The 16,835-nt window shown below is 39.1% G+C and overlaps 1 protein-coding gene across 5 annotated transcripts in view; it reads right to left on the bottom strand.

The window, feature by feature from the left end:
- Positions 1–16,835, bottom strand: part of PHF20 (PHD finger protein 20) — a 212,832-nt gene that overhangs the window by 50,107 nt on the left and 145,890 nt on the right. For 4 of the 5 annotated variants that reach the window (XM_077169888.1, XM_077169880.1, XM_077169853.1 and 1 more), the window contains 3 exons: positions 12,643–12,741; positions 11,848–12,012; positions 6,306–6,484 (listed from right to left, as the gene is read on the bottom strand). In XM_077169888.1, coding sequence (XP_077026003.1) covers positions 6,306–6,484; positions 11,848–12,012; positions 12,643–12,741 — 443 coding nt within the window. The remainder of the gene's footprint in view (positions 1–6,305; positions 6,485–11,847; positions 12,013–12,642; positions 12,742–16,835) is intronic. The other variant, XM_077169871.1, reaches the window with a different exon arrangement.

Genomic DNA, 16,835 nt, shown 5'->3' on the forward strand with positions numbered 1-16,835 from the left:
ATTAGGTTTTGGAATTGCAGGTGAATTTCTTTCTTCTTCATGTATTTCCTGAAGTTTTTAAAATAAGTATTCATTACTTTCCTCCTAAAAGTGTTATTCTAATTGAAAAACTGCTTATAGAGCATAATTTTAATGTGTTTTCCAAAAATTAACTGATTGTCTCTAATCAAAAATAATTTGGATAATTCTTTTTGGTGTGTGTGATTTTCTGCATTTTCCAAATGCTACAATTATGAAATTAATTTTGAAGATTGTTGAAAATAAACTACAGGGCAAGCCATGGTAGCTTAGCAGGCATAGTTCTCGCCTGCAATGCGGAGATATGGGTTTGATTCCCAGAACCTGCCCCCGCAAAATAAAGAAACAAAATAAATAAATAAATTACAAAATGATTTTTTTTTTTTACTTTTCTCAACAGCAAAAATAAAAATGTTTGATAATATCCTTTAATGAAAAGAGTATGGTAATAAAAAATAACTAAAAAAAAGAAAAAAGCATGGTGAACAAGTTCTTTGGTAAACCTCTAGGTAGGGAAATAGGAATATCTGTCAAATTATAAATGTACATCCCCTTTGGCTCAGGAATTCCATTTGAAAATCTGATACCACAGGTATACTTACACAAATACAAAATAATTTATATAAAAAGTTGTTCATTGCATCACTATTAACATAAAAAAAATCTAAATTTCCACCAACAGGGAAAGGGCTAAATAAATGATGATCCATCATTATACAGCCATAAAAAGGAATGGGGAGGGCAGCAGCAGTGGCTCAGTGACAGAGTTCTTGTCTGCCATGCCTGCCCAATAAAAAAAAAAAAAAGGAATGGGGAAGGTTTTTTTACATTTAAAATTGGATTGGTCTTCCACTTAAATATTTTAAATGAAAATAGGAAAATGTTAAATGCTACATATAAATGCTAACATTTGTGTTAAAAAAAATAATGGATGAATATATTTGTTACTGCTTATTTAGCCACAGAAGGTTTTGGGAAGGATACAAAGGAAACTGGTAAGGACTGCTTCCGAGAACTGGTATTGGGAGATAGAAGAAAAGGGTAAGGTTTTAGATTTTTGAATCTGTGTGAATGCATTAGCCAACAACAAACACTATATAAATTTTTTTTTCACATGGGCAGGCACCGGGAATTGAACCTGTGTCTCTGGCACAGGCGAGAACTCTGCCTGCTGAGCCACCGTGGCCTGCCCCACCATATAAATTTAAAGACAAAGTTTTTTAATTGGGCTTCTTGTTAAAACCAGTATAAAATTTTACTGAGGTTGGTTACCTAACATATACTTGTTACTCTAGGGTGCTGGCAAACAAACAGCTCACAGGCCAAATCATGTAAATAAAGTATTACAGGAGCACGGCCACACTCACTGTCTACAGGCTGCTTATAGCAGCTTCCATGCTATAGAAACAGAGTTGAGAGGTTGCAACAGAGATCACCTTATCTGTTCCTTTAAGAAAAATTTGCAGAATCCTGCCCTAGAGCAATTAAAATAATTTAAATTTCAAATGGTTTTCCTTATGTTAGTTTCCTACGTGATGTCAGATCTCTCAAATATCCATGATTATTAAGTAGGATTTTAATTGTAATTAGCACTGGTGAATAAAATCAAATAATATATTTCAGTAATGTTGGTACCAATCAAATAATGAAAATCAAAGAAAATTATTTCTATAAAGGTAATGCATGCATCTTCTAGAAAATAAACTCTAAATGTATTCTAAAGTTATGCAGAATATCAATTTAAGTCTAAAATTTAATTTAAGAAAATTATTCCTGCCTTCAAAGCTAGATGATGAATATATTTTAAGTTTATATTTGTTCCACTTGGTTCCCTTTAAATTTGTGCCTTTTGCTAAAGTTACTGAATGGAAAAAGTACATTGTGCATAATGCTAAGAACAGTCAGAAACCTTCCCTCCACAACTCAAAACCAACTGGACATATTTGTCTCAAGTGGACAAGCAGAGATGACATCTAGAACAACAAAAAGATACTCTGAAATGTACTCTTCACGACAAGGCCAGACTAGAAACCACAAGCACTGAGCTGAGCTTGCAGGGCAGATCCTGCAGAATCTTTGAGGCAAGGGGTAGAACGTCAGCTCCTGTCTCTGCAACGCAACAGCTGGTGTGGCTCCATAAGCTCTAAACTTTTTTCCTCCTATAGCACATAATGGCACTTCAAGGTCATAGAAAAGTCAATGGAGAAAGAACCACTATAGAACACAACTGGTCTCATACTGATAAGCTGTGCTTCAGCCTTGCAAGGAGAGACCTTTTTAATTCACCAACTGAAGAGTTCTATGGACAAATGAAGCCCAAATCCAACCAGACTACCAAGGCCCTGAGCTGAACAGACACCCAGAGAGACTCAGGATCTTCAACAAACTTTTTACTTTTTTTATTATTATTTTGGAGGGCATGGGCAGGCTCTGGGAAATGAACCCAGGTCTCCGGCATGGCAGGCAAGAATTCTGCCAGTGAGCCAATGCTATACTGCCTCCTCAACAAACTTTTAAAAGCCAAACTTGAAAAAAAAATTTTTCTCAGAGTGTTCATGTTATATAATAGTTTTTCTAAGAGGTTCTACCCATGTGTTCTTTTAGAAAATGGGACTATTCAAAAGGAAACAAAACACAACATGCAGGATCAAATGTTTTATCCCAAATGATAAGATAATGAAACAGAGCCCACCCAGTACACATAATCATATACTAAGCTGGCTCAGTATTATCCTGTCCTCAGAACAAAGCTTTTCCTCCAGTGTGTTAGTTAGATTCAGTTGTCAACTTGGCCAGGTGAGCATACCTAGTTCTGTTGCTGTGGCCACAAACCAATGGTATTTGAATCTCATCTGTTGCTAATTACATCTGCAGTCGGCTAGGAGGCGTGTCTGCTGCAATGAGTGACGTTTGACTTAATTGGCTGGTGCTTAAATGAGAGAACACAATGTAGCACAGTCTAGCAGCTTGGCATTCCTCATCTCAGCACCAGCAGCTCAGCCCAGGCCTTTGGAGATGCAGAAAGAAGTCACCCCGGGGAAGGTTGTTGGAACCCAGGGGCCTGGAGAGAAGACCAGCAGAGACCATCTTGTGCCTTCCATGTAACAAAGAACCTCAGTGGAAAGTCAGCTGCCTTTCCTCTGAAGAACAAACAAAATAAATCCCCTTTTATTAAAAGCCAATCCGTCTCTGGTGTGTTGCATTCCGGCAGCTAGCAAACTAGAACATCCAGTCTCTGATTAATCAAATATTTCATTGCTTAAAAAAAGTCACCGCTGCAAAAGCCATGTACATCAAGCTTTTCTCACTGATGTATAAGCAAAAAAAGAAAACAAATGAATAGGTGACACTATTTCAAGTTAGCAACTGTCACTCACATTGACTTCATGGGAACATACAGGAAATTCACATTTCTGAATTGATAAATGAAGATTATACATTTTGAGCTTTCAAAACCATTGCATTTACCTGTTATACATTTTGGGGTTTTGATCAATTTTACATTAGAAAAAGGAGTTCTGATGCTGAAAAAATTTGAAAATCATGAACCTAAGGTAATAAATATTTGGTACTACTTGAGACCATTCATATAACCTTAAATTCCAAGGTTACTATAAAGACTATTCAAAAAGAAAAGAAACTTTAGTAACCTAAGTTGTGTTTGTGTGCGTGCATACGTGGGGGGGGGGGGTGTATAAAAGAGTTGGTGAGCCTAGGAAGACACTGACATTATGTTTCAAAAGCAAATTTCGTTTCACTTCTCAGTTGTAAATGTGGATCCCTAGAGCTAATGGCAGCCTCAGGGAAAGAACAATTGACTGAGAATTCTGGGTTCAATTCAGAACTAGATAATTTATTTGGTGGTTCTGCAACCAGGGGCAAATCATTAATATCTCTGTAAATGTGTTTTCCCATATATATAAAGGAGGAAATAAATGACTTAAGACATGTTTGTTGGGAGTGAAATATTATTTGTGAAAACACTCCATAGACTTTAACTCACTACTCAACTACACACAGTAGATACTACTAATTTAAAAAGCACTGCTGTGGTATATCCATAGAATACTACTCAGCAATAGAAAGGAATGAACTATCAGATATAAGACAAATTCACTAGAATTCAAAGAAATTATGTTTTGTGAAAAAAGCCACTCGTAAAAAAAGATATATACTGTACAGCTCCATTTAAGTAACAATATGAAATAACAATTACAGAGGTGGAGAACAGAGAAGAGATTTCGGGTTGCTCGAGTTTAGGGATGAGAGGAAAGGATGAGTGTGGCTATAAGGGGTAACACAAGAAATCCTGTGGTGATGGTACACGTGACAAAACTGCAGAGGTATACACAAATATACATGTACAAATGAGTGCACGTATAACTGGTGAAATCTGAACAAACCCTATAGACAGTGCCCATGTCAATTTCTTGGTTTTGATATTGCACTGTATTTATGTAGGATGCTGGTGTGCGCAGGGGCTTGCAGAGAGGTTAATGGAATTTCCCTGTACATATCTTTATAACCTACTGTGTATCCATAATTATTTCAAAATAAAACTTAAAAAAAAAAAAAACAGCACTGTGAAAAGAAAAAGTAAGTGCACCTACTTACTCTCTGGTCCCTTGTGAGAATTTACAGAATTATGGTGAAGTCCCAATGTTTCAAGAAATCAAAGGAAAAGGAATTGTGGGGTATAAGACAAATTCAAAGATAAGGGATATAATACAACTGTATACGAAGTTAGGATCCAAATTGAATTTCAAAATTGAAGTCTTGCAGACCTACAGCACTCCAAAGGCCAGCAAAATTATAAAAGAAAAGAGGCAAGAAAGCTGAGCCTTGTACTCTAATTTCAAAAGGTTAAATGAACTTTCACTGGGTGGTAGGCAGTCCACCTTCTTTTATGGGGATGACCCCACCTGCCATCTACATGATAAAAGAGGTAGTCGCCAGGTAGCCACCTTGTTCAATGGGACCCGAACCATACTCCCCAACCTCCACCATCACTGGACCAAATGACTATACTAAGGGTCGGTATGTGAACCATGACTATGATCTCCCCCCAACTCCACCCTCTGGCCACAGGTGACTGACTCAAAGGCTAATTAATACCTGACCCCAACTTGGTTTGAATTCCCTCCCCAGGAATTTAGAACTGGGACTGAGATCCCAATCTCAGCCTAGTCTCTCAAATGCAAAAACATAAAATGGTTGGGGGGGTGGAGGGAGGGGACGAATAGGAGACCATAACATATTTTCTAAGAAAACAAACCTGTAGCCAAAAGAAAAAAAAACCAAGAGGAATCCTCTTGGTTCCAAGAGGAATCCTCCTTCTCCAAGGAGAAGCAGGACAAGAGGCTGACCAAGCTCCTCAAGATGGAATTCTAGACTCCTGAGCCTGGCTTACACTCTTGTGTCTGGGTCCCAGGAAATGATATATTTTTCTAACAGCATCTGCACGGGTCTCCAAAAGAATTCTAGTCATATAACCGTGAATAACTTAAAAAAACCAGGTTTCTTGGATTAGGCCAGGCCTGGCAGCTACCTAGATACTTGGAGTCTATCTCACAGTCCTTGAGTTAGCCAGACAGCAGCCATCTCCACCAGAACTATCTTAACATCAAGACAAGGCCCACAGGGAAACAGGTGCTGGACAATGATGGTCTCCCCAAGAAAGGAGGGAGGCACATGCCAGAGACAGAGATGACAGATACAAATATTAGGAAAACAAAGAACAAGAAACACCAAAGTTAAAAAGCTGGCCTCGGGAGGTGTGAGATTTGACTCAGCAGGCAGAATTCTCACCTGCCACGCCAGAGACCTGGGTTCAATTCCTGATGCCTGCCATGCAAAAAAAAACAAAACTACCCTCCATTTCTTCATGCTATAAAGAAAATCTACTTCAAAGAAAAGGTATAAACCCATAGGAAGAAGATTAAATTGGCATTACAGAAATTTGGGTTCCTGTTATTCAATTCCTTATTCTGTGACCAAAAGCAGAATAAGGCTTGTGGGTCCCAAGCCTTAAGCAGAGCATGACAGATTTAGACTCAATAATCCCTCAGGTTCCTTCTTTTTCTACTAAGGGGCTATTTACATCAGCCTGTAACTCACAGAAAGCTCAACCAAAAAGCAAAGCTCATTCTGCTGCTGACGATACTGCATATCAGGGACTTCTGATATGATACTATTTTTGGGGGACTCAAATTATAATGCCTTAAAGTTCCCTCCAAGGACCACTTTGTGCTTCTCTAGACCTGTCTCCCAGAAGTTCTACTACCTACCTGAATCATGAAGTCATTTTCCTCTTGGACCTCACAGATGCAGCGGACCACCTCAAAATCATAGCGGTCATCTCCATCAAGTTCCTCATCTGGGTTGGTGGCCACATCAATGTCTTGGCCATACTCCTCTTCACTCCAAAGAAAGCTTTCTGAAGAGGACTCACTCAGATTATCCTCCTCTGGGAAGAAAGGAAAATCAACAGTCACATTTTAAATGATAGTTGTAAAATTTTAAAAACTCTGAACTGCCAAAGGTTCAGAAAAGGATCTTACAAACCCACTGATGTATGAAATTTCAGACCTGGGAAATTTCAGACCTCGAGTCTGTCATCTAATAACAGCCCAAATGACATATGCTACCTGGCAATAAATTGTACTCCATTACCCCATTTTACTGAGAGAGAAGGAAGTCCAAAATAAGTGGCTGCTCAAGGTCACAGAACTCATTGACAGAAAAGCTACAATTCCCCATGAATCATAAAGACTGTGCTGATTTGAAAGGATGTATGTCCCCTAGAAAAGCCATATTTTAATCTAAATCCCATTTCATAAAGCCAGAACAATCCCTATTCAATACAGTATGTTTGAAACTGTAATCACACCATGACCCTGGAGATGTGACCTAATTAAAAGTGGTTGTTAAGCTGGATTAGAAAAGAAAACTACGGTCCAATCTCTCTAATGAATATAGATGCAAAAATCCTCAACAAAATTCATGCAAATAGAATCCAGTAGTACATGAAAAGAATTAACACCATGACCAAGTAGGAGTCATCCCAGGTAAGCAAGGATGGTTCAACATAAGAAAATTAATATCATACACCATATCAACAAATCAAAGCAGAAAAACCACATGATCATCTCGATTGATGCAGAAAAGGCATTTGACAAAATCTAACATGTTTTCTTGTTGAAAACACTACAAAGGACAGAAATAGAAGGAAATTTCCTCAATATGATAAAGGGAATATATGAAAAACCCACAGCTAACATCATCCTCAATGGAGAAAAACCGAAAGCTTTACCCCTAAGATCAGGAACAAGACAAGGATGTCGACTGTCACCACTGTAATTCAACACTGTGCTGGAAGTTCTAGAGCAATTAGACAAGAAAAAGAAATACAAGGCATCAAAATTGGAAAAGAAGAAGTAAAACTCTCACTGTTTGCAGATGATATGATACAATATGTCAAAAACCCTGAAAATTCCACAGCAAAACGACTAGAGCTAATAAATAAGTACAGCAAGGTGGCAGGTTATAAGATCAACATTCAAACATTTGTAGTGTCTCTATATACTAGTAATGAACAATGTGAGGGGGAAAACAAGAAAAAATTCCATTTACAACCAGAAGAATAAAATATTTAGGAATAAATTTAACTAAAGAGACAAAAGACCTATACAGAGAAAACTACAAGAAATTGTTAGAAGAAATCACAGAAGACCTAAATAAATGGAAGGGCATACCGTGTTCATGGACTGGAAGACTAAATATAGTTAAGATGTCAATTCTACCCAAACTGATTTACAGATTCAAAGCAATACTATTAAAATCCCAAATGCTTACTTTTCAAAAACAGAAAAACCAATAACCAAACTTATCTGGAAGGGGAGTGTCATGGTTAGGTTCATGTGTCAACTTGGCCATGTGGTGATACTTGTTTGTCTGGTTGGGCAAGTGCTGGCCTGTCTGTTGTGATGAGGACATTTCATAGAATTAAATCATGGTCATGACAGCTACATCCACAGCTGATTACATTTGTAATCAGCCAAAGGGGAGTGTTTTCTGCAATGAATAATGCTTAACCTGATCACTGGAAGCCTTTTAAGGAGGATTCAGAAGAGACAGACTCTTCCTGTTTCAGCTGGTGAGCCTCTCCTGAGGAGTTCATCCAGACCCTCCATCAGAACTGTGGGCTTCACAGCCTGTCCTGTGGATTTTGGACTCTGTTCCCACGGTCACGTGAGACACTTAAATAAATTTTATATTTGCGAGTGTTCCCTGTTGATCAGTTTCTCTAGAGAACCCTAACTAATACAGGGAGGGTGCCCTGAACAGCTCAAAGTATCCTGAGAAAGAAAAATAAAGTCAGAGGTTTCATGCTACCTAACTTTAAGGCATATTATGAAGCTACAGTGGTCAAAACAGTATGGTACTGGCATAAAGATAGATATACTGACCAATGGGATTGAATAGATTGTTCAGATGTAGACCCTCTCATCTATGGTCAATTGATCTTTGATAAGGCAGTCAAGCCAACTCACTTGGGACAGAACAGACTTTTCAATAAATGGTGCCTAGAGAACTGGATATCCACATGCAAAAGAATGAAAGAGGATCCCTATCTCACACCCTATATAAAAATTAACTCAAAATGGATCAAAGACCTAAACATTAGATCTAAGACCATAAAACTTTTAGAAGAAAGTGTATGGAAATATCTTATAAATCTAATAATAGGAGGTGGTTTCCTAGACCTTATACACAAAGCACGATCATTGAAGAAATAAAGAAACAAATGGGAACTCCTCAAAACTAAACACTTTTGTGCATCAAAGAACTTCGTCAAGAAAGTAAAAAGACAGCTTACACAATGGGAGACAATATTTGGAAACCATATATCAGATAAAGGTCTAATATCCAGAATATAAAAAGAGATTGTTCAACTTAACAACAAAAAGACAGACAACCCAATTACAAAATGGACAAGACTTCAACAGACACTTCTCAGAAGAGGAAATACAAATGGCGAAAAGGCACGTGAAAAGATGCTCAACTTCCCTGGCTATTAGGGAAATGCAAATCAAAACCACAATGAGATATCTCACATTCACCAGAATAGCCATTATCAATAAAAGAAAAAATGACAAGTGCTACAGAGGATGTGGAGAAAGAGGCACACTTATCCATTGTTGATGGGACTGTCAAATGGTACAACAGCTGTGGAAGGCAGTGCGGCGGTTACTCAGGAAGCTAAGTATAGAATTGCTATATGAGCCAGCAATATCATTACTAGGTATCTACTCAGAGGGCATGAGGGCAAGAACACAAACAGACATTTGAACGCCAATGTTTAAAGTAGCATTATTTACAATTGCCAAGAGATGGAAACAGCCAAAATGTACATCAACAGACGAGTGGCTAAACAAGCAGTTGTATATACATATGATGGAATATTACACAGCTGTAAGACAGAATAAAGTTATGAAGTATGTAACAACATGGATGAACCTTGAGGACATTATGCTGAGTGAGATTACCCAGAAACAAAAGGACAAATACGTATGGTCTCACTGACATGAACAAACATTAGTGAATGAACTTGGAGAATTTCAGCTAAGAACAGAGACCATTAACAGACAGAAATAGGGCAGATATTGGGTAACTGGAGCTGAAGGGATGCAGATTGTGCAAAAGGACTTGTAAAAATTCAGAAATGGATAGCACAATATTGCCTAACTATGAAACAGTATTGTTAGAACACTGAATGAAGCTGAATGTGAGAATAATAGCGGGAAGAGGTCTGGGGGCACAAGTGAAATCAGAAGGAAAGCCAGATGAGAAACACTGAGTTGTTATAATCTAAGAATGCCTAGAGAGTACAATGATAGTCACTAACTGTGCAAATTTAAAAACGTTTTTGTATGAGGAAGAACAAAGGAATGTTAATACTGCAAAGTGTTGAAAATAGATGGTAATTCATATTTTAAAACTTTATCTGTGAAACTAAAGCAAAAAAATGTTTATTTGGTACAAAATTTATATTTTGACTAGTGCATTTCCTAACACAACTTATGAGGACAGCTTAAAGGAACATCATAGTACATGGAACCTTGAATAGGACATGAGATTTTGCAGGTCTGTCCAGAGTGATGCCCCAATAAATCCCAGAGTGATCTGAACAATTAATAAAAAAAGTATTTGCAAAGTCCCCTTGGGGGAATGGTGAAAAGGGGGGAAAATTCAACTTTCCCAAGTGGAGAGAATTCTTGATATTCTCACAAGCAGTGGGGACAACCAAAGCAATAAGCTGAGCCCCCAATCTTGGGGTTAGTTCATATGAAACTTAACCCCGCAAAGGATAAGCTAAGCCTACTTAAAATTAGGCCTAAGAATCACCCCCAAGAGAACCTCTTTCGTTGCTCAGATGTGTCCTCTTTCTCTCAGCCAAAACGATAAGCAAACTCAATGCCCTACCCCTCTCTACGTGGAACATGACTCCCAGAGGTGTGGACCTTCTTGGCAATGTGGGACAGAAATTCTAGAATGAGCTGAGACTCAGCATCGAGGGACTGAGAAAACCTTCTCGACCAAAAGGGGGAAGAGCGAGATGGGACAAAATAACAATGGCTGAGAGATGAAAAACAGAGTAAAGATGTCATCCTGGAGGTTATTCTTATGCATTAAATAGATATCACCTGTTTAGTTAAGGTGTAATGGAGAGGCTAGAGAGAACTACATGAAAACGCAGCGCTGTGCTCCAGTAGCCATGTTTCTTGAAGATGATTGTATAATGACACAGCTTTCACAATGTGACTATGTGATTGTGAAAACCTTCTATCTGATGCTCCTTTTATCTACCTTATCGAGAGATGAGTAAAACATATGGATTAAAAATAAATAAATAATAGGGGGAACAAATGTTAAAATAAATTCAGTAGATTGAAATGCTAGTGATCAATGAAACAAGTGGTAAGGGGCATAGAAAAAAATAGTAGAAACAAAGGCTAAAATATATTGGGTAAATGGAAATACTAGCAGTCAATGAGAGGGAGGAGTAAGGGGTATGGTATGTGTGAGTTTTTTTATTTGTATTTCTTTTTCTGAATTGATGTAAATTTACGAAGAAATTATCATAGAGATGAATATACAACTATGTGATGATATTGTGAGTTACTGATTATATATCAAGAATGGAATGATCATATGGTAAGGAATTTCGGGTTTGTATGTTGGTATGGTTAAAAAAAATTTTTTTAATTAAAAAAAAAAAGGAGAGGGCAGACTTCAGGTATAATCAAAAACAGAAACACCAGGACTTAGTGCCTGATTAGATATAATTACAGCCAACCTTTACTGAGTGCCTACTGTGTTCCAGACAATGCAAGTACTTTCCATGTATTTGTTATTAGCTCCTTTGAAATTCACAATAACCCAATAAGCTGATGAAGAAAGGGAATCTTCAAGGTTGACTCCAATTTCCCCTTGAGCATCAAAAGTTAATGCAGAACTCATCAATAAGGAATGACAGACAGAGAGGGGCAGGTACGCTAGTGAAGAGGGATAATGCATTTAGTTTTAGATACACTGATTTGGAGGTACATAAGGAACATTCCACTAAGTTCAAATTGGAGAGAAGGGAAACTCAGAAAAGGCACAGTTAATTGCCTTTGTTTTATCTGATATATTTCTTATTTTAAAACTATAATAGATCACACTTGGCAGAGGGCCTGGAAGTAGATTACAATATCAACATAAATCCAGGCTTCTCAGACTATATAGCTCTCTACAGATGCTCAGGCCAGTAGAGAGCCTCCTTACCAGATACTTTCACTTTCTTTTTGTGGTTTCCAGATTCTGAGCCATGGAGTTGCGGACTCATGTGGGCCCCAAGCTTGTGTGAGGACCCGCACCTGGTGACAGCAAATGCCTTGGGTGGAGAAGGTTCCTGGGAGGTGTCACTAATTTCCTCACTGCAGGGGCATTCTGGAACAGCAGAATTAGAGAAGAATGAGAAATCCCAGGCATCCCAGAATCAATCCCATCTGGCCAAAAGCCCTGCTGTTGAAATAGGTCAAAGACTCTGAGGCAATTCAGTCACAAAGGAGAACAGATTTAGGAATTAATACTTCCGCTATGTTCAAGAGCTTCCTCCTCCTCATCACCCCATTCCCCATTTTTCTAGACCAGAAGATAAAAGTGAAAATAAAATGTTGCAAGTCCTTTGACTCCAAAGGTTGGAATGCTGATTTTCCTAAAAATTAAGACACTTTTGTGGGGGATAGGCACAAATATACTTATTAAAAGGGGGTACAGAGATGTATGCAAACTCACTCATCTATACCCTCTCTTACACTCATGCCTTCACATGTACCACTCTGTAACAGGGTACAATGGCCTAGGCAGCAAGTGGGAAGGACATTATAAATGCCAACCAGGCCTTATAACTCCAGTGGAGTACAGGCTCTTCCCGTGCCAGGGCCCATGCCAGCATGAGCTGTGTCAAGGCCTCCTCCTTCCCTCATGAGGCTTAGAGGCCAGCACTGGGGAGAAGGCAACCCCTCCCCACCCATGGTAAGGTAACCCAAGTGAAACACCTTCCCAGGTGGAAATTACCAGGTTTGACTTTCTTTTTCTTTCTCTTTTTTTTCTTCGACTTCACTCTCACAAACTCTCTGAATTTCTTCTCTTTATTCTTTTCCTTGTCTTTTGCTGCTAGAATTAAACACAAGTATTAACATTTTAACTTTTTTTTTGACACTGGGATGTTTATTCTTTTCTCAGGTAATTAAGCATGCCTAATAATGCAAACAACCAAGAGGGACCGTAGGGCAAACTGGCTCTTCCTGGGTAGACATTTTCCTTCCCTCAGAGGGCTCTGAAGCAGGCTGTTCTGAGTCAGAACCATTCCTTCATCCCTCAGCCTTTAGATCAGAAGTCAGCAAACTACAGCCTGCACCTGTTTTTTTGAAAATAATTTTATTGGACACAGCCTTGCTCATTCATTTACATGCTGTCTCTGGCTGCTTTTCCACTTCAGTGGTAGTTGAATAGTTGTGACAAACACCATAAAAACCTCAAAGCCAAAAATATTTATTAACCGGCCCTTCATAGAAAATGTTTGCTAACAGTCTACTTTTAGACTACAGCTCTTCAACTGCTTCATAGGGTTTGTTCTGAGGATTAAATAAAACAATGCAAGAACTTGGAACAGAGCCCAGTGCATGGCAAGTACTCAAATGTCAGCTGTTAAGTTCTTGTTTACAATATTCTCCTCTCCCTGGAAACTGGTACTAGTCTGCTGTTGGCTCTCTTTGGACAGTCTGACCAACTGTTCTATGACCCACAGAGCATACAGATGGCTGCAGACCTTCCTCTCCACTGTCGAAATGGGTTGGAAAAGAAGCAGCTTCCTGCCAGGGCTTGGGCTCCAAGAACAACTTGATGGCTGAGGAAGGTAAGGCTGCTCCAAGACAGCAACTTGCCCTCTCCTCAGGATGCAGGTGCCCATCAAGACAAATATAAGAGCCCTTCTAGCTGCCACTCTACAGCCTGACCCCTATTTTTCCATCAAACTGTCACTAACTTATGAGAGCAGAAGGACGGCTAACATCAGACTGCTGCTTCCACGAAGGAAAAGGAAAGTAACACCACCAACACTACTTCAGGGAGAACTGGGTCTATACCACAGAGTACTGCCACATAGCTGGGATAAGCAATCCCCAAGCGCATGCTCTGACCTGCACAAAGGGGATGGTAGTTCAAGAGCAGAATGAAAGGGAGCATACTTTTGGGACAGATTCCCGCTGCCTATTAGAGGAAATGCTACCATCATTTTACCATGTCTACCTTCTCACCCTCATTCTCCATCAGCAGTCCCCCCACCATGCCATCCTACCTGGACATCAGCCCCAGCGCTCTCACCTAAACTCCTCCCTGAAGCCTTGCATTTTTCATCTTTAGTCCATGTGGCAGAAATTATTAAGTGTCCCCAGTACCCATTGCTCCACTTCTTCCATAGGAAAAGACCACATTTTCCAGCTTTCTCTGAGCTAGGTGTGACCATGTATGGATGTTCTGGCCTACAGGATATGAACAGAAGTGATGTGTGGCATTTCTGGGTGGTACCCTTAAATAAAGAGACATATCCTTCTCACTCAGTGGCTGGAACACAGGACAGGTGAGGAGTCATCTTGAACTATACAGAGAAGAGCAACTCCTTAGGCCTGGTAGAATAATTAGGAGAAAGCTGAGCGCTGGCAACTTCCTAGAGCTACAATATATGGCTTTGAGTTTGACCTGGGAGGGGAATAAACCTGTCTTCACCAATCCAACTATTTTGGTTCTCTCTGTTATGGCATCATAATCTATATCCTAATTAAGTTTACACTGCTCTCTTCCCTTTCAGGGGAGAGAGGGCAAGTTCCTGTGAGAAGACCTACCTAGTATCATAAGAAAAAGTACAGGTGGCAGCAAAGAAGTGTTTACTCTGGTGCCCCAAGGCTCACATTAGGCTAAAGCCAAGATTTTCCCAAGCTAAGGATGAACCAAACAGGTGTGGCAATAGGCAACAACAGAGATGAGGCTCTCTTTGACCAGAATATTCTTTCCGGGGCAAACCTCTATTCAGACTGAACTCACCTATACAGAAAAAAACAAAAACAATAACAACAACAACAACAAAAAAAAACAAATACCAAGGAAGCTTGATCTTGCTTCTGGAAGAGAATTTGCTAAGTAGATCCTGGTGCCTTTATTTGAAAAAATAAAGAAGATCTAAATTGACCTTCTAAATTCACTTATGTGACCAAAGATACAGCTAAGGGAAGAAGCAGCATCTGAATCACAGAATCACAGAAAACCAGAGTCAGAAAGGTTACCTTAATGGCAAGTGATCAATTTATTACACACTTCATGCCTCTGAATCCCTTGCTCTGCTTGGTCCCCGCACAGGGATACCTTCCCAGTCACCCCTGCCCTCTAGTCCTACTCACCCTAACCCTTTAAGACCTAAAGGAAATGGCACCTTCCCTCAAAATCCCAGCCCCTGCCCTACAAGCAAAATTTGGATCTGTGTTCCCACAGCATTTTATATATTCCTAATATAGAACTTAGCCCTTTTCTGTATCTGTTCTGTGCTTCTCTCCCCAAAGACAAGAGCCTTGTCTCATTCATACCCAAACCTAATTCATCACTTTAGAAATGAGGAAATCAGATCTGTGAAAAGACTTGTTCAAAGTTACACAGTGAATGGTGGCATAATTGCTACTAGGATTCACGTCTGTGGACTCTCAGACTAGAACAGCATCTTGTCAACCTAACTAGTGGGTAACTAAGGCAACAGAAGAAAAAAATCTCTACATGGGGTTTTCTGGTTCTGACGGTTCCACTGGAAATCTCTATCAGACCATCAGAACCCAAATTCTCATTTGTGGTCTCTATCCCCAGGCAGAACAAATTCTGCTTTTCACTTAAGAAGAATGTTGAGTACATACTGCCTATGAATTAGGAAACAGGCTGCATGGTGTTAAGAGTCTCATCCTAAGACATCTCCCAAACTGAACTCCTTATACAGTCTGAAATTCTACCCATAAAAATAAAGGCTTTCTTAATATTTTAGGTGGAAACCCAGATGCACTGAGAGAACAGCTGAGCTACTAAATTGGTTCTGTTGTTTCAAATCTTAAGAAATTTAGTTATCATATTAATAATTACCTGAGATGGCCCCAAATAATAGAAACCATTTTGAAAAAGGAGAATGAATTTGAAACACTCACACTTTTTGATCTTAAAATTTACTACAGGGCGGGCCATGGTGGCTCAGCAGGCAAGAATGCTTGCCTGCCATGCCAGAGGACCCAGGTTCGATTCCCGATGCCTGCCTATGTAAAAAAAAAAAAAAGATTTACTACAAAGCTAGAGTAGTCAAAATGGCATTATACTGGCTCAAGGATAGCTATATTGATGAATGGAATCAAACTGAGGACTGAGAAATAAACCTGTACATCTATGGCCTACTGATTTTTGGCAAGGCTACCAAGTCCACTCTAATGGAAAGAATAGTCTCTTCAAAAATTGGTGCTTCATCAATTAGTTACAAACCCCTATTTCATATTATTGACAGTTCCTTCCAACATGAAAAAGTTAGAATGGGTATAGCCCAAATAACCCTAAAGAGTGTAAGAAAGATCAAAGGTAATGATGGAGTTATACAGAGAAGGTAGGGTTTAATAAATGAGTGTGATTCCAGAATCATTATATCAATATTTCTTTTAGTCTCCAGTATCTTAGAGCAACTAGAAGTAAAAACCTAAAACTGTGGAATTGTAACCCATATTAAACTCTGAAATCTGTTCTACAACTAATTGCCGCAATACGCTTTGAAATTTAAAAAAAAAAATGCTGATACCGTCACCCTGAAGTAGGGCCTCTTTATAACCTCTGATATGATACTATGTGGAATGGGTAAGATTGTGTTCCCCAAAAAGATTCACACAAGTTCCAACCCCCACTACCCATGAACGTGACCTATTTGGATATAGGGTCTATGTAGATGTAATTAATATAAGATTACGTCAGACTGGATTTAATACTGGGCTCTAATCCAATGGCTGGTGTCCTTATAAGAAGAGGGAAATGTGGATACAGATGCAGAAGACACAGAACGCCACTTGACAACAGAGGCAGAGACTAGACTGACACATCTATAAATCAAGGGACTGCAAGGACTGCCAACAACCATCAGAAGCTAGAAAGAGGCAAGGAAGCATGGCCCTGCTGACACCTTGATTTCATACCTCCAACTTCTA

The sequence above is a fragment of the Tamandua tetradactyla genome, chromosome 1 (genome assembly GCF_023851605.1).
Source record: "Tamandua tetradactyla isolate mTamTet1 chromosome 1, mTamTet1.pri, whole genome shotgun sequence".
Lineage (NCBI taxonomy): Eukaryota > Metazoa > Chordata > Mammalia > Pilosa > Myrmecophagidae > Tamandua > Tamandua tetradactyla.